General features: G+C 45.5%; 1 protein-coding gene across 1 annotated transcript; it reads left to right on the top strand.

Moving 5' to 3' along the window:
* Positions 1–415: 415 nt before the first annotated feature.
* On the top strand, positions 416–17974 carry LOC105694294 (zinc finger protein Gfi-1b). Its single transcript, XM_012414816.1, has 6 exons — positions 416–519; positions 3989–4276; positions 4836–5072; positions 5618–5844; positions 7504–7654; positions 14952–17974. Exons 1-6 carry the CDS (start codon positions 513–515, stop codon positions 15236–15238), a joined length of 1197 nt encoding a protein of 398 aa, XP_012270239.1. The 5' UTR covers positions 416–512; the 3' UTR covers positions 15239–17974.
* The last annotated feature ends 708 nt before the right edge of the window (positions 17975–18682 follow it).

The raw sequence follows: 18682 nt of genomic DNA, 5'->3' as shown, positions 1-18682 counted from the left end.
AACCTGTCCTAAGAGGTTTCGATCAACTTCCAATCTGGATTAGTCCTTTGAGATATTTCGGATTATTGTTTGGGGTCCAAGATCGTCCATAGAACATCTAAAAGACGTCTTTTTAGGAGGGACGTTCATCGGTCAGTCATACGCTTTTACTTCGAGGATTGACGCTTCATTTCGGAGAAGTGTTCGAGGTTTTCGCGGTACTCCATGTTTTCGCGGCAGATGTCGCCTTGAGAATGAAGTGCGACCACGTGGCCGAGAGTAGCTGACGAGGTGTCGGACCGGAAGGCGAGGCGAGGCCTTGGAATCGCGGCGACCTTCATTGGATCGCGAGGCCGCGGTCACGTGACACCGGGCACTTCGCGGAAGTTCGCACCTGCGCGTTGCGCCGGCGCGTACGGTGAAGTGACACCTGCAGCTGCAGCCCGAAGTGCATTACGGGGGACGCGACCTGGCGACTTCTCGATGCCCCTGCCGAGGAAGTTCTAGCGAGGAAGACGGAAGACTGGGCCGTAATGTGCGGTAAATTTCCGGTTTATTATATTTCTTCCGCTTTGTCCCTTTTTATTAAAAAAAAAATAATAAGTGCATTACCGCCAACTTCGCGGGGAACATATATATAAGACGTTCTAACTTCGGGCTATTGGTTCTTGAAACCACTTTTCAGGGAAAAAATAAAAACGCAATTTCAAATTGATTTCACTCGGTTTGACCAATTAACTTGATATTTCGGGGTTGTTGAAATGCGGTGTTTAAAAAGGGCCTATAAAAAAAATTAATATTAAATCGAATTGGAGATATATATACATAGACACGTCTTTTCGACGAATCGGGCTTCGGTTTCGAAATTCATTATTCGCGTAAAGAAAATATGGACCCTGAATTAAAATCGGAAAGTAAGTATAAAGGTAGAGATTCGATTTTGGTGTGGTGTTTTTTTTTTGGCAGTGTACTTTAGGTATTGACCCGAAACGCGAGCTCGATTATTCTTGAGAATTAATGTCAAGTACGTTCATAGATGAGTAGATCAGTTTTCCTCGTGTCGACATGTGGAGCGATAAACTCCGATCGCTGAGAAATTTCGATTATTGTCGAAATTGGGATTACCCTCGTAAACACCGAGGCGGTACGTTTCCACTTTGGGTTGGTCTTGGCCTATTTGTTCAGCTTGTACTTCGTTATCAAGTGAAGCGGCAATCAGATTTCACAAGATTGACGCTCTTCATTCTTAATTTTTTCTGCGTAGTTTTGTGGACGCTTCCTGTTTTCGAAAACGGGGAATTAATTTATAACCATCTTTTCTCCAGTCTGAGGAGCCAGACCTGTACCAAAAAAAAAAAAGAATTACACCGTCTCAACTGTCTAATATTTTCATAAGGTCTGTTAATTAATGTTCGCTTACTACTCGAGCAAATAAACAAGTTCCGTGTGTAGACAGATTTTGCCATCGGCCGTGGTTACTTCACCAGAAGTGGAAGTTCGTTCATTCATGTTAACTGTTGACTTTCCTTAATTTCGCACTTGCCACTCTTTGTTGTCCATTTATCTATCCGATAACATAGAGCGCGAATTAGGCAAAAACGTTAAACACTGCTTAGTGTCGAATGGCATCTGCAAATAAAGGTGGCTGGATAAACGCGAATTTATAAATCGGTTGTCATCCTTAAGTCGACATTTTAAACACGCGAGTTTCAAGATAACCAAAACCGACACGGGCAGATTATAATTAATTAATATCTTGTTACATGAGATGTTTAGAAACGATCCTCGTGATTAAATCCGAAGTCGCGAATATATTCTCACTTAGGTAAAAAGAAAAAAAGAAGAAGAAGAAGAGAAGTAAACATAGCTCCATTCACAGCATCATCTTGACTTTCTTTGTTGACTCTCTTTGACGTCGGTACTTGACGTCTCTTTGCTGCTCGTTCATCTTCCTGACAGTTTGCCAAAACGAGGAAAAACCATTAAACATAACATCGTGATGTATTAATTTGACAAATGATAATATCTCCTCAGGTTTCGCCATGCTATGAATCGATAATAGTAGACTTAGAACTCGGATCATTTGCAATTAATTGCCATAGAAAAAAAAAATCAAATTAATAAATAATTACCGAAGGAAATAGAAAGAAAAACAAGGCACTATGTTATGTAAAGATAAGCGGGTGGATTTGAGGTTAGGTTAGTTTGCAGATGTTCATTCATAGTTCCTCTTCTTTGGTGGGGCAAATCGCGTCGAAAACAGGAGAAAAGTGTTAAGCGTCATAATGAGATGAGTTAATTGGACAAATAAGGATTAACACGGCCCGCCTCACCTGGTGTCACCAACAAATCGGTATTTGGGGACAACTATCCGCAAGTACGGATATATCGAGGTGATGGAAGAATCCCGGCATCCGGACCTCCCTGTTTCGACAGTTGTTCAAACAATGCTCGGAAGGTCGGTGATGCCGGCTTGAATTTTTCGTATGAAATCAGTAAATCGGGATTGCGTGATTTCCCAAAATAAACCAGCCTCCCGGTGTCGCGGACAAAGAGATGATTCCAATTTCACGTCCGATCCATCTCTAAATACAAAATAAAAATTATGAAAAAAGAAGAGAAAAAAGTCACCGGGTTGTATCTATTTTTTTTTTTATCAACGCGGTACTATAAATAAGTACGTCCTATAATTTTTCAGACACGCCATTACATTCCGCCATTATAATCCTCGTCGGATTTCTGGCTCTTAATCCTCCCACTAACCGTTTTTAAATATTTCTCGCGTTTCGCAAGGGTATCACCACAATTCCGAGTAATCAGCAATAATGACCATAGATTACCCTCGATATCTGTCTAAAACAGAAACAAAAACGCCCACTCTTTCAAGGTAACGAAAGCTATTCTCGTTTCGGTGCAATTAAACCTAACCTCTCAGTCTACCTTCGAGCGCGTTTTGTTTCTTTTTTTTTTTAAACGTCGAATTTTCGATGCCCTAATTCGTTCTCGCATTTCCTGCCGTCCGAGATTTCGATAGCGAAGGATCGATCGCTCTTAACCAGGCATTTATATCTCGGGCTCCGTCGCGTGATTTCCGTGACGGAGGAGCTTCGTCGAGCAATCACGTCGATTTCCACCGCGATAGCATCTCCCGTCTCTGTTTTCGCACGTGGCCTCACGCACGTTACGCACGAAGCGCAGCGCAGCGTAGCGCGACACGTGCGCCCGCGCTGCGCGTCGGCGCGCGAATGGCGCGCGCGGCCTATGCGCACCCGCGCCACTCATGCGCGCGGCCTATGCGCACGCGTTGCCACCGTGTGCGCGCATCGCGTCGCTTTCGTGACACGGATAAGTACAGGGTTGCACGACCGGCCGCCGCGACCGGTGCGTGCCGGTCGGCGCATCGATCTTCCTCCTGTAAGCATGTCGGAGCCGTCTGTTCCTCCGTGTCTCCTCCTGACCTTATTGTCACAGATCGCCGTTTATTAATATTATTTCGGTCCTACCGAATTACACTTATTACCGTTTATTATCGTAGTGTCGCTACAAATAACGTGAATGAATATTATAAATGGACGAAACACAGAGGAAAAGTCTTGTCTTTTTCTTTACTACGTGGAGGTAGTACTTAGTTTTCAATAATGGGTCGTTATAGTCTTGGATTGATCATTCTTTCGGTCGTAGATTTTTAACACGAGGTTTACGGACATTTCTTATATACCTACCACTACGGAGAAGCGACTATTTGACCCATGAACGTAAACATATATTTTCTTAATTAAACGTGTTAAGATTTCAGTATTACATAACTTTTAATGAAAATGAACTTCGATATGTATATATCTCCCTCGTTAAATGAATAAAAGTCAGTGCACGTGGTAAATGAAAAGATGCGAACGGTTTTTGTCATGTTCCTCGTGAAACGCGAAATGCGTCAAAATGACGCGTCGTGTAAACTTAGGGTTAATTGCAAGTTGCCTTGTTGATGAACCTTTAATTTCGAATCCTTTAGAAGCGGTACCGCGAACCTGGTACATGAAACCGGAACTACACTGCAGTCTGGGAGTTCCGGCGGGGGCGTTGTCGCCCCCCGCGACCCTGTCGCCCCCGAGCAGTCCCAACGTCCTCCCGACTTCCCCCTGGAGTCCCGGATGTCCCGGAAGCAGTTCCGGGAGCACTGCCTCTAGCGGCTTCGGCCAGCCAGTCCCGGATCGGCTTAGCGCCTTCACTCTCGTGTCGAATTACAGTCCTGATCTGCGATTGCAGAATTTCACTCTGCCGGCAAGTGCAGCCGCACGAGGTACGTTCTCATCCGTCACGGATTTCCGATACTTCTTTCGAATTATCCTTTAAACGAACAACCAAATAATTTGATGTTACGATAAGTCAGACATACCCGTTTATATGGAGACTTTGTAAAGTGTCGAGTCAATTACATTTACTTTGTACGAGAAACTTGCAGCGTCGGGTGTCGGGCATTGAAGTGATATGAATATNTATATATATCGAAACGTGAGAACGTTTATGAAACTTTTCTCCAAACTGGATGCACCCGAATAATCTGAAACTGTAACACATGATTTATGGAGGTCCTAATGAACGTCTTGAACTCACGAATTTTCATTGTTCGACAAAAAAGAGTTGGTTCTTGTCCGGGATGAATACATTTGTTTCTTTTGAAGAATGAATGAAATTCCCTGAGTTTCAAGACCTTCGTTAGGGCCTCCTGAATCATGGGTTAAAGTTTCAAATTATTTGGCGTAGCTTGTTTGGACAAAATGTTTTATAAATGATTTTTTGGTACATGTGTGACAGTTTCATGACACCTTAACGGGATGTTTTCATGATTCCTTTTGCAGAGATGCGATGCGGCTTAATGTACAATGGCTACGGGACAATGGGGGTGCCCAATGGGAGCCTTTCATGGTGGGCCCATCATGCCGTGGGGCTTTTGTTACCCCATTCGTTGCTGCCGTCCCCCAGGATTCCCCAGAACCACGCCACGTCGGCCAACCATTCGCCGATTCACCAGGAACCCCCTAGCCCGGCCAGGGCGGGCTCGCCCAGGAGGTGCACCCCCGAAAAAGCGAAAATCGGTAATGAAAATGATATAAAAGAAATGAAATATTCAAAGGTTTCCTCTAAACCAAAGTCCGGTAATTTTGTACCGATTAATATACGTTTTTAGATCTAACGCGACGGGTGCGACAGAGAGTAGATCATAGAATGGGGATTTTGTTTCATATTAGCATGCAAATGTCGGAAATGGCGAAATATTTCGTTCGACTCTAGTTACGGTTTCGTTTATGGAAATGAGACCATCTGACCATATCACGAGTAAGCAGGTCGCCATCGCGCGACCGGTTACGGCATCGACTTATCGCGGCCATTTTTCAGATACCCTTATCGAACGGTAATTAAACCAATTAAAGATCCTTTCGGTCTATCGCGGACACGTGACGATGGTTCCGAGCCACTCTCGGCCATGGGTTTTACCTGTGTCACCTGGCACACGAGCAAAACGCGGATATCGTATATTTGTCACGGGGAATTTCCAATCGACTTTAGGGTAATTGCCCGTATCTTGTAAGCGACACGCTCAATGGCTCTTTTATTAATGTCTCCTTCTTGTTCGGTCCAGAAGAGGAGGAGGTGCCGCTAAATCTCAGCACGAAGCCCAGTGACGTGACGTCAAATGTCACTAGGAAAAACGAGATTTGGTCACCAGGGTCAGTCTGCGAGAGGGAAGCCAAGGAGACGAGGCCCTCCTCGACGAAAAGCCCGCCGACGACAGCGACGCCAACGGTCATCAGGCAAATTCACCACTCGCCCCTTACGCCGCCATCTTCCTCGGAAAGGACCTTCCAGGTAAGGCTGCACTTTTCATACCTCAGGATGGTTAACTGGCTTAATTCGTAATGAATTTCCGAAGCAATCTCATCAGGATAATTTGTCAATCTCGTTGCCGTAGTGTCGATAGTTAGGATGGGCGCGTAGAGCTCTCTTCGAAGAAGGCCTTGGTTATCGGTCGTGGAAATCTCGCGGCAGGGCGCCACCATATTCGCAGTAGCTGGACATTCGTGTGTGCACGTACTCCAGTTGCAGCTGCAGCTGCTAGTTTTATTCGCCCGTTTCTTTGGTAGGCGTGGGACCTCGCGGTTTACGAGGTCGACAAATAGAGGAGCTTCGACCGAGGCGCTTCTTTCTCTTGAACGGTCATAAAACCGCTTCCACCTCGTTTCGAAGTTGCCTCGACTTGAACCTTTTTATTTCGTTTTTCCCTCTTTCTTTTTCTTTTAAATAAGCCCCTCGATTTTCCGATAACTCCCCGACGATTTCCCAAGTCTTCTCGCGCCTTTTAAAGAGGGAATAAGTTGCGCGTGAGATCCCAAGGAAATCTTTCTCTATCCCGAATTTGTCCAACTTTTTTTCCATTGGTAATAAAAAAACCCGCTGGATATCTATTTAATGATATTATCGTTAATTACGAGGTCTGTTAATGGAGACTACCACGTTTTGGATAATTCAGTTGTCTGGCTTCACCGGAAGTGCTATTTAGTTACAACAATGGCCACCTTCGTGCCTCGTTTTCATTCGTGTCCCTAGGGGATTTCCCCTGGAAATCTTACGCAGAAATCACGGGAATTATTCCCTAGTGTAGGGGACGGCTTTGAATATTGATCGAACGAGTGAATGGAACTGCTTAAAATCCGCAATTCCCTGGTAACGAAAAACAATATTATGCACGAAGGTGAATTGGTATGCGAGATTTGGAAACAGCATTTAAGGTTAATTTTTGTTAAGGATCTTTCCTTGTAGACTGTAGTCATTTGACGTTTGAGTGCATTTCCATTAACATTCGCTGCCGCAGTGCAAGTTTCCAACGGGCACTTTATTGTCCGCAAACGTTTCTCATGGAGGTATTGTAAACGCTGGCGCCTGGTGCAACAATGCCTCGGAGAGAACACGACGATTCGTGAATACAGGTGCGCCCGGTGTCATGGCGCCGGGACACGTAATCACCACTTCGAAAAATTCAACCAAGTAATAGAGTTCCCTGAACGCGGTATGGCGAGGATTGTATCATATTCGGTAATGACAGTTGTGAATTAAGATGTTTTTGCAAAACTGGGACGATCGGTTGCGCCGTAACGGATTGGCTCCACCTCGAGGATTCGATTAGCGTTTGACTGCTTCCTGGGCGAGATAAAGGACACATCGTTGGAAATTTTTAATCGACAACCGTGAACGATAAGATCTCCGCCGATAGAAGTATTTAGTCTTTCGAGGGAGGCGATGATAATTGATTTCGGAAAGCCGCGGCGCCATTTTCGCAACGGCCTGCACCGTTGGCACGTACCGACTCCTCGCGAACCCTTCGTCGGTTGCTCCGACGGAAATTGAATACGTGCTTTCCGAAAACAAAGAGTTTCTTCTCTCTGAGACGGTCGGTGAACTTTACGCTCACTTCTCACTTCTTGAAGTTCGCCGAAGGTTATATGGTCGCCTCTTTTATTTCGGTTGCAGTGCAAACAGTGCGGCAAGGCTTTCAAGAGATCCAGCACCCTGAGCACTCATTTATTGATTCATTCCGACACCAGGCCTTATCCTTGCCAATACTGCGGCAAAAGGTTTCACCAGAAGTCGGACATGAAGAAGCACACCTACATTCACACCGGTGAGTCACGCCTTCTTTTCCCATAATTAAACAAAACATAAGTAACTCAACTTCAATAGCCAAACTCCTAAGGCGACGGTGAATTATATTCCCTATTAAAAGGGAATAATTACACCTGATCAAGAAACTCGATGATTATAATGAGCATTAAATCCTTCGATGAAAAATAGTCCAACGATAGATGTCAATATAAATGTTCTAATGAAACGTTACGTCGACGGTAACGACCGATGAAACTTTGTTCCGAATACACCAAACGGAAGCGCTGTTTTCCTTCGGAGTTTGAGGTTATCCACAAACGAGCAGACGACGGGGGCGCCATGATGCTCGTTTGTCGCCTCGTCATCGTTTATTCAGTAACCTGCCGGGGAAGAAAAACGCCCTCGGAGACTCGCATTGAAAAGTTCGTCACGTTAACTAGCTATATACGTACTATATACGTATAACCCATTCTTTCGTCGAAGGGTTTGCTCTCCAACTTCGGATTATCGCAGTTCGCCCCGAAAGGGTCGAATGTCGAACTTTGTAGCGATTCTCTCTTTGTGGCGACACGACGGTTTTATCACTTATTCAAATTGCGTGCTCGTTAAAGTTAGTTCGTTAAATCTACGCAAAATGGCCGCCGCGCTCTTCCTTCGTATCGATTAAAAAGGAGACTTAATAAACAAATATGTCGCCCCCCTCCCTTAACATTTGAAAGCACGCGAGTACATTCCATCGTGCCGAAAAATTGTAAATAGCCAAATTGTGACGTTTTATTTTTTACCGGTGATGACGATTTGCCTTTATGTTTAAAATATTGGAAAATCAAACGAGTAAGGAAATAATAAGAGAACGACTAACTTGTACCAGCGCATCGCATTTGGCGTCACGGTATGGAAGTACGTACCAATGCGGTCACGCAAGTACATACGTGTACTTTAGGGCTCATCCCCATGACACGTACAGGGTTGTGTGACACGCGCGCGCGCGTGAATCATGCATCCTATCGATCGATACCGGGTTTGAGGGTAGTCCAATTTAAATAAACCGGACAATTATAATACACCGTGATTGCGTGTGCTTGAATGTATCGTTAAAGGAACGGTGAAATATACATATATGTATATATGTACTAATCCCACGTAGAAAATAGACCATTGATGGGATCGTACCGCGGGAGATAATTATAGTACAGCGTTTACTGGTGGGCGCATTTAATCCTTGTTGGGTAAAAATTCAAAACGGGTGAATATTTAAAGACGTTCAATCGCGTGGAAAAGGATGGCGTCGGGAGAAACACGGAATTCATGATGGATTCCGCGTGAGTGCATTTTAAAAACGCGAGGTGGAATCGAGACGCGAGGCTCCGGGACGGCGGCCATCTTTCCCCGCGATTGCCACTTAAAACCGTCTGCCGGCGTAGATTCAGCGCGGTTCGATTTTTTATTCACAAACCACGCGATTCCTATTTCTTCCTCTCTCCCTCGGCATAGAGTAACCCCCTCATTGAGACACGTCGAAGGGGTTAGAAATGGCGACCCCACGGTAGCGCTTTAATAACAAGGGGGAGCACGCGGATCGTCGGCGAATCCGCGGAGTTTTAAGCCGCATGATTGCACACAGTCAGCCAAGAACCTAACCTAAAAGACCGCCGTTGCAAGATATCGTCGTGTCTCATAACTAATACAGAGAATTCAAGTCATTCGCTGACGTTTTCCTCGGAAACGCGCGTCCCTCCGTTTCTTTGTTCCCGGTGAAATTCCAAACCATCTCGTTCTTTAGTCTGTTACGAATGTTAATACCAATATGGCGGTTCAAGATTATTCAAACATATATCAAGACAAACGGGCATTCAGAGGTAGGAAGTTTGCCAGTCTGTGGCATGTGGAGGAGCATACACCGTGGACGAGCGGAAGGAAGGTCCGATGGGAAATGGACTGGTCGGTGCGCGCTAAACGCACTTCCGGCGGCGCACGCGGCGCGTGGGGGCGCCACGTGGCTGGCACGAGCCGTTAGGGTGCGTGTTGCTGGCTAATTAAGTCGAAAGGGGTCGACTAATTGCGGATTCCCCATAAGAAAATCGCCGGCCGGCTCTCCTTACATTAGCGGTCGCCGCTTTCACGACACTTTTTAGGCCGTTAAATATGTAAAAGGACAAAGGCGACCATGGCGCGGACAAAAGAGGCTGCAAATGATTCCCGATGGACTTGACCTTGAAGTAGATTTCGTCTGTACGTTTATTTCACGAATTACGAAATTTCAATATAAATAATTAGCTAAGCACTGCATATCTGGCGGGGCGGCGAATAAGTGCAGCAAAAAGGGGGGGCGTAAACGAAATTCAATATGGCGGCGATAAGAAGCGACACACCTCCGAGTATTTCCATGAAGTATAACATCGGAGAGAGAGAGAGAGAGAGAGTAAACATTCAAAGAAGTCGAAGAGTGTTCCTCTTAGCAATGTTTTCGTGGCTTCGATCCGGTGATTGATGGCGTTAGAGGGAATTAGATCGAGTTGCGCAACTTAACCTTGAAGCGCACACTTGTCGGCGAATGAAGGTGCCTTTTATTTTCCTTCTTTCCTGGACAGGTGCGCGATCCTTTTAACGGGCCAGGGGCTCGACAATAGTGAGGTTTTATTTATTCCGATGTCGCGTATGCGCGGGTGCATAGAAATCGCGAGTGTTGCGTCAACGCGTTCCAAGATGGCCGACAGGCAGCGACGTCGCTGGGGACGCGTTACAAATATCACCTTTGCATACTAACCGATGCCAATTTCGATGTACCCTTTTTTTTGTCTAACACCGAATTCCATAAAAATATTGCAAAACGGGGCTTGAAACATTTGAAGATACCCGAAGAAAAGAAGAGCGAAGTTTAAATTTGGCGCCCAAAGTGGGGGGCGACACCGGCGATAATCGATAAAAAATATAAAGTCGCGACAAGATCAATGTTTTCTTTTCCTCGCAACCCCCTTTTTTTTTCGTCTTACCCTGAATTCCATGAAAACATCGCAAAACGGGGCTTGAAGAATTTGAAAATAGCCGAAAATAAAAAAAGTGCAAAGTTTAAATTTGCCGCGCCGCGCGGTGGCGACACCGTCGGGTCGATAATCGGCAAGGAGTCTGAAGTCGTCTCGGGACTGGTTACTTAAACGAACATCACTCCGACTTTTGCGGACGAAGCTGGTATTAATAATTCCCGTGGGAGAGCCACCAGGAGGTTATCATCACCCCTCCGACCCTCCACTCAACGCGGCTATTAGTTCCTAATTAATATCTACGTTGCCCGCGAAAAGTCCTCTGTCATATTATCCGCAATTAACCTCACTCTCGCTCCGCCACCACTCTTACCCCGAATCGAGGGTTTCTCTCCTGCCAATTAAGGGAGACTGCGAGCTAACCTCACTTTTCCTCCCTACTCGTGATATATGCTCTCCACATCCATATACTAGATGCGAATAAACACGCTTTAAAGAGCCCAGGCTCGAAGCACAATCGATTAGGAAATCACTCGGCGTTTCCGCGGGAAAGCTGCGATCCGCCATATTATTGCAAACTACCTTCTTCAGCTGCCTTCAGTATATCTCCTTTTTATTATTCATCCGAAACAATTTCCCGATTATCGGGCGTGCACTGTGTTCCTGCGTAAGTAGCGGAAGGTCGGCAACCCTCTCTATTCGTAAATAATCGAAGCCCGCTAGTTTGAAAATCGCCGTTCCTAACCTCACTTCCCGCCGAGTTACGCCGATTCAACGAATAAGAGCGGTTTTCATCGAGCGACGGGGAAATCGTCGGAACGCTTCGAGGAACCGATTCTTCTTCTTTTTTTTTTTTTCCTTTCCAATTCGTTCGATATTACGGAAACGGCTTTTTTTACTGAAATCGAGAAGGGAAAAACGCGCTGTGTGTTATGCCACGGAATTTGTTTAAAGAGCCTCGGGAAAAGTCGTTAGAGTTAGCGGGTCGATCATGGCGTCCATTTGCTTGATTCCTCCGAAGATCGATTGTCGCTCGACGTTCATTAGCGAACCACTTCCATAATTCACGGTAATCCACTCGAACGATTCGCGTCTAAGCCTGTCATTAAAATCGGCCGCGACGTAAACTGCTCGGTCGGTAAATATTTAAGGCCTCGTACATGGGGACTCGTAATGAGCGACTTTATCGATCGATATCTCGACCCCTAAGGTCGCCGACACCTTCGGCAAACATCACTCCGGGGAATCCGACAAGAATCTCCCTATTCTCAGCTCTCTTGTTTGGAAAATGAAGGAAATGTAGATAGAAAAAAAAAAACACGTCCGTATGTCAGTTTTTTATCTACGGCAGGATAGGGGAAATGAACTTTGGAGTTTTTCTCCCCGTGTGGGAGCGTGGGTCATGTTATATATTAATACATCTAGACACGTGGGCTGGGAAGTCGCGTGACAGTTTGCCACGGGGTCTGTTAACCGATTAATACGGCTCTGACGTGGTAGATTTTAGGTAATCTCGGCTTACCGACCCTTTCCGCTCGATCTCTTGAAATATTAATGCCAATCGGTAATACTTTACTACGCGATCGCAGAACTGGACACGCCATTTTGTCATTTCCCTTAACGACCGACGTTGGGTAACGAGGCTTTTACTCGATACATCAATTTGCAGGGAATGCCATTTGCGCAAAGTGCGTAATCGCTGGAAATAAACGAATTTGCAAATGGTGCAAATCGCTGCTCTCAACGAATCTCCGGAAAATTGTCTTGTTATCTAAGTCATATTTCATATTTATCGAATAAGTTATACTTTATATTTATCGTATTCGGTGCCATTCGCGCATGACTTTGGCGCGAAACTCTACCGAGTTTCCTGATACATATTTGACTAATTTCGCGATTTTTCACGAAACGCGAATGTTCACCTTCACTTAGTTTGCTTAACGGAATCGTGTACACGCTTTGTCCCTAAATCTTTTATATTTATCCGATAGGAATTAATCAAATCAGATGTTTTCCTCGATAGCATTCGCCAAGTTGGGAGGCGTATAAGGAAAAAAGTCGAATAATATTGAATCTTGGCCAACTCGGTGGTGATTCACTCCTAAGTTAGGATGAGTTCCGATTAAATATTGATTTATTTTCTCCTGCCTTTCACATCGGCAGTAGAATCGCAGAAATTGAAATTCTTCGAATGCCATGGATGACTTAGCCCTCTAAAATGAGTGCTTCAATTCCCTCTGATTACCAATTCATACTATCGTTATTATTCCTTTTTAAAGAAAGATTTGAAAGGATATTTGGAAAAGGCTCGAGAGTGGAGGTTTTCGCAAGTTGGCCGGGCGATCGAATTAATTTGCAGAATGAGGGTAATTTGCGGGAAGTCAATTACTTAAGCGGGGCGACAACTTCGGCCAAAGCGGTCCTCGGTGTGAAGTCGGCCACGTAAAGCTTGTAATCCCTTACAATTACGCTAATTGTATTTTCCCTCGGCCCGGCAGGTATGCCAGCTGAAAAAACACAGGATGACCGGGATCGATTCCGCGGTTTGCCTCGCCTCGCAGCGAGAAGTCGGCCATTAATGTTAATTCTCTGTAAACTAATTATGGCGCGACCCTGTTTTGCAACAATCATTCACCGGGGTCCCCATCGATTCTGCCCTCGACTCCCGAGAATCCTCGTAAATACCGTGAAGTCGTGACCGAGGCAGGAATAGGTGGTATTACTCGAAATCTGACGATTTCAACGGAATTCCATTTTTCGCCCTCGCATGCCTTTTCCGTCCACTTCGATATATTGCAATTGCGTTAAGGGGATGTGAAAGTGACATCCGAGGGATCAATCGTTCGTGACACTTTTCTTCAAACAGAATGTACGTTTCAAACATTACACCGTGAATGTGAAGGCTATAAAGAAGGTCCTGACTCCCATGAAATTTAATTTTTTATACAAAATTTTGGTAATGTCTTCCAGCAAATTGAAAGAAAAAAAGAAAGATTTCACGGGTGTCACGACCTTCCTTAATGCCTTCATATTCACGTTGTAAGATTTGAAACGATTCAATACACCCAGTTTGAAGAAAAGTTTCATAAACGAAATCTCTCTGGTCACTTTTGCATCACCTTAAGGTGACATTAAAGTGGCGTCAAAGAGGTTTCCTTTATGATGTACTTTAAAATCGGTTCGTAAAAAAAGTAATTTCGTGAGTGTGGCATTACTCAAAATCTGACGAATTCAACGGAAATCCATTTTTCGCCCTCCCATCACCCGAAGGAAGAAAGCAAAAAAAATGTCCCGTAAGACATAAAATCATGCCTCGTCGCCAAATAATTACTTTGCATACGAGAAGTGTGCCGGCCGCGTTTTTTAATCCGCCTAAACGGAGCACACTTCGAAGCGAATATGAAAGCTGCATTGACACGACGAAATCATTTAATTCCCACTTATCGCCCGAAGAAAGAGATAAATGCCCCGAAGACGTAACATCTTGGGTCGTTACTGGATCGTTATTTCGCGTACGTGGAAGTGCAAAAGTATCGGTCCCCGTTCGTAATTTGTCCAAAGGGAGCGCACTTCAAAGAAGTCGGTAAGGTAGGGCGGGACGGGTTAATTGCCGGGCGGATGGGAGCTCTTGAAGAGAAAAAAGAATTGGCCGGCTTGCATCGAGGCGCTAACTGGGCCCGGACTTTCTGTCGGGGCCCGTCGCGTCAGGTGAAATCGATTACGCGATTAAGGAGCTTATCGAATTGGTTCATCGATCATGAGGGACGGATGCCGACGTTGATCCGCGAGGCCGCGCGTCGGCAGCGTCGCAGCTGCCGCGCTTCTCGGAAAGACGACGAAGACGGCGCGACGACGGGCCGACTTCCGAGGGCGAAATTTATGGCCGGTGGATGTGCGGCCTTCATTATTTATCGGTTGATTCAGCTGCAGTTGACTGGGGCCGCGGGGCCTTTTATTCCAGATCGCGTCCATTGTTCGCCGCGACTAATCGAGAGTCGCGCCAATCGGCGGTCCGAGCGCGCCATCTACTCCGCCATCTTGACGCGTCATTGTCTGCGCCCGCCTCGCCTCAAAGAATTGCGACCGTCCCCTCGGCCAAACGGGCGCTCGTAATCGATTCCGCTTTTGTGGAGAGTCACAGTGCGCGTGATAGGTGCGATTGATAGTTATGATTGACCGTGGGAAAAAACGCCGCCTTTTCTTATTTCCTCGCCTCGGCTTTCCGTTTAAATCTCCGAGGTCTCTGGACCTGCGTACCTCGTGGTTTACGAAACTAAGTCGCAGGACCTCCTGGTAACAAGAGACTTGACCACCCCTTTCTTTTTCTCGTTTCAGGAGAAAAGCCGCACAAGTGCGTGGTATGCGGCAAAGCGTTCTCCCAGAGCAGTAACCTAATCACGCACATGAGGAAGCACACCGGCTACAAGCCCTTCCAGTGTGGCCTGTGCGACAAGGCGTTCCAGCGGAAAGTCGACCTTCGGAGGCACCGAGAAGGTCAGCATCCCGCCGCACCTGCACTCGACTATCGCTCACTTCAAGTTCAGCCGCAAGGTGGCATTCGGCACGCTTCGCCCTCGGCGCCCTCGAGTTACCACCCCGCGCCGCCACCTGGTGGTAGCTGAGATTAACGGACCAATGAGCGTGAGTCTGGAGCGCGCTCGAGCGTTCCGAGTAGCCGACACCGAAGCACGTGACCTGTGGACCACCGCGCGGCAAATTTAAAACCTGGAAACAAAAACCGACCAGTTTCGACTGCACGAGAAGAAACTTCAAATGACGCCGAACGAAAACTTGTAAAATGATTAAGTAATCTCAAGGTCCGTATCGTAGATTGTATTATAATCGACGAGAAGAATTGAATCAGAAAACTGGTCATTCGTTCCGTTAATTATGGTTTAACGGGGGGAGAGATATATCGATTTGAGGGCGGATTTTTCTTTTCGGCTCTCACGAATCGATCTCGATCTTTCGAGGCTCGATTAAGGATTTCCGGTAAACGCCTTGCCCCCCCCCTTCCTGATATAATTTCTCCCCGTATAAGGAGAGAGTCTCATCGCCGAGCGACGTTGCGGCGATCGCGAAACCGTCCATTTTATGACCATGAATATTTATACGTAAATGTAAAAAAGAAAAAACGGGCGACGCGATATACAGTGGCGCGGCGATTAACGCGCCGCATCGGAACTTTCGTTTTATCCGAAAAAGCAATCTGATAATTGCTGGACCACGTGGAGATTATTTCGCGCGACTGTGCATTTCCTGTTCTATTGTCCAAAGAAAAAACACGGGGTGTACAGTGGTGGGCATTAAGGTGATGTGAAAGGGGCATCCGAGAGGTCGCGTTTATGAAACTTTTCTCCTAACTGGGTGCATCGAATTGTTTAAAAATTGACCCCGTGAATATATTGGTTAGCGAGGAAGGTTCTGACACTCGTGGAGTTTCATTTAGTATAGCGATTTTTAAAATGGCTTATAGACATACGTTTTAAATGGAGTTTCATGGGCATCAAAACCTTCTTTAAAAGCCCCACATTCAGGCGGTAAAATTTAAAACGATTCGGTACACTCGGAAAAAGTTGCATAAATGAGGGCCTTTAGGCGTCTCTTTCACGCCACCTTAACCTCTCCTCGCCAACTAATTCTGGCTTTACAGTCTGATTATTGTACCGCAAAGCGTGGCATCTCTCGTGGCTAATTCGCGCCACTGTAAATTGCCTCGTACCTGCATCCAGAGTGTCTAAATGTGCCTTTTATCGGTGTCACCGCATACCTGATTCGTGTATTCGTAAGTGTACTTATTACCATAGTCGCGCTCGTGGAGTACGCGCCGATAACGAATATAATTCGCAATTTCGGGAAATTAGGCGTTATCGCCGCGTACACCGAATCCGCCGACCGAACGCGCACAATATACATGTTGTGCACAATGTATAAGATACACATTTATACGATATTATATATATGAAATATATATATATAATCCGTATCGCGGTATGTTGCAGGCGTTGTTAATTCGAATTACGTGTATAGTCCGTCGAAGCCAAAGCTGCCTCCCTCTGGCGGGAGGCTAAGAAACGAGCGCGCTAAGCCGTATACGACGTGCTGTTAATTCTGCAGTAATTACGTGTAATTAGATTCGTTTGTTAGGATTTAGAGGTAGACATTAGGAGACGGACCGCGGTCCCTGGCACCGGTGTACAAGATCGCTCATTGTCAATGACTGGTCTTTCATGGGCCTTCTTTTTCTTCCTCTTGTCTTTGCCGCGGATAAGCGAGACCTAACCTCGAAAAGAAGTTCTCCCGATTCACTCCACGTTTTGGAATAATTTTAAAGGGAGTATTCTTTTCTTCTTGCATGTACATATGTTATTCGACTTTTATCTTTACCTCTCGAAATTTAAGGAATAATTCACTTTCGGAAGGATTGCGGTTTTTGACGATGTTTCTATTGTACAAAGAGTTGCGTTAAGGGTGGAGGAAAGAGAAAGAGAAAGAGGGAAAGGACGAGACAGAGTTAATTTTACGAAATTTAACGTCTGGCAAAGAATCATAGCGGCTAGAGGACCAAAGATAGATTAGTAAAGACGGGCTCGACCAGTTAGTGAATCGAATTTGGATTTTCCATTGCGACTTCTCGATTTTTAACCCTCGAAAATTCACCCCGAGGGGGAGGCTCGCGCTTTCCTTTCCGCGAAAATCCGAATTCCACCGATTGCTCGAATCCACGTACCTTAAAGTGTACGAAATTGCACGAATACCATTACGATAGTAAATTATAAGGGTTGTAAGAATTTCAAAAGGGATCTACCGATAATGGACGCTGCAAACGGAAGAGACAGGTTGCGGGATTTCAGAATATTTCTAAAGAAAAGATTGGAGCAACATTTTCGACGTGATATTTATAAGCTCCATTTCGGGAGGTCCCTTAAGGCGATCGAGATGGCGCCAGTGCCGCCATCTTGGCGAGAAAGACTTTTCATCGTACTACGAAAGTCATGGTATCACATAAGAGCACCGAGTGCTATGATTTCCATCGAAATGGCGGGATCTCGATAATCAAAACAGTAAATGAGGATCACAAGTACTGGGGTCCAGTGAGGCTCAAAGAACGGACGATTAATCATAAGTGTAACGTAAAGTAGGGTTTAATAAAGACAAAGGATAATTAGGCAGTAGTTTTAAGGATACGTGTGCTTGCGATAAAAGAAGACGAATGCGTGAGTGTAGGAAAGGATAGAAAAGAAATAATGCGGAAGATTGTATGCCAAGAGAGCGGAGAAGCGTGAGAGAGAGGAGAGAGAGAGAAAAGAGATGATTCGTGTTAATCGGTAAAACCAAAAAATATGTTTATTATTGCTGAAGAGGATATTGAATAAATAAATTGTTTTCTTACACGCGCTGGGTTACTTTCATTCGCCGTCAATTCAGGCTTCTCGTTATTTGAGGTTAGGTCGGAAGGAGCGATTAGAATTGCCTGTTCCGTTTTATCCCACGTTCCCACCCCTAAGTCCTAACTTGCCGCGAGTACTTACAGTACTGAAAGAATAAGCGCAAGAATGTAGGAAAAACGAGGAAACCGGGAAATAAAGGAAGGAGAGCAGAGGAAAAGATCTATGGAGCTCGTCGACTGGTTAACGAGGGTGCGTTACGGAGCCCTGTAATTTACTCAATGACTGCCGCCTTGTAGTGGCCGGAAGAAAGATCGTCATTCTTCGGTGTGAGGCCCCCTTTAAGACGCTTCCCTTTCCACCTATAAATTCACGGGACGTCGGTGGGCAATAAATAAAAAAATCGCAAACTACCACCCACGTCTTCTTCTGCCCTATCGTTTGCAACAATTTCTTTCAATGAGATTGCTTGATCCGATGGGGGAACGTTTCAACCTTAAACACCATTAGCTAATACGTGGTAAGTGAAATCGTCGAGCTGACATGGAACGCCCTTAATGAGAAGAATCTCCCTATTAATAGTCATCCAATAACAAGCTGTTCGGGAAAATTGTGAAATAAGGTGAGACAATTCGCAAATCGTCAAATCGTGGAATATTTTTAAAGACATTCTGATGT

The sequence above is a fragment of the Orussus abietinus genome, unplaced genomic scaffold (genome assembly GCF_000612105.2).
Source record: "Orussus abietinus isolate OABI.00-Male unplaced genomic scaffold, Oabi_2.0 scaffold6, whole genome shotgun sequence".
Taxonomy (NCBI): domain Eukaryota; kingdom Metazoa; phylum Arthropoda; class Insecta; order Hymenoptera; family Orussidae; genus Orussus; species Orussus abietinus.
Note: the sequence above shows the minus strand (reverse complement) of the source record. Positions and strands in the feature narration are given on the sequence as shown.

Bases quoted from the DNA above. Each gene is read 5' to 3' on its own strand.
- LOC105694294 (XM_012414816.1), top strand. The intron at 5,073-5,617 runs GTAATGAAAATG...TGTTCGGTCCAG, and splicing joins CCCCGAAAAAGCGAAAATCG to AAGAGGAGGAGGTGCCGCTA. The intron at 7,655-14,951 runs GTGAGTCACGCC...TTCTCGTTTCAG, and splicing joins GCACACCTACATTCACACCG to GAGAAAAGCCGCACAAGTGC.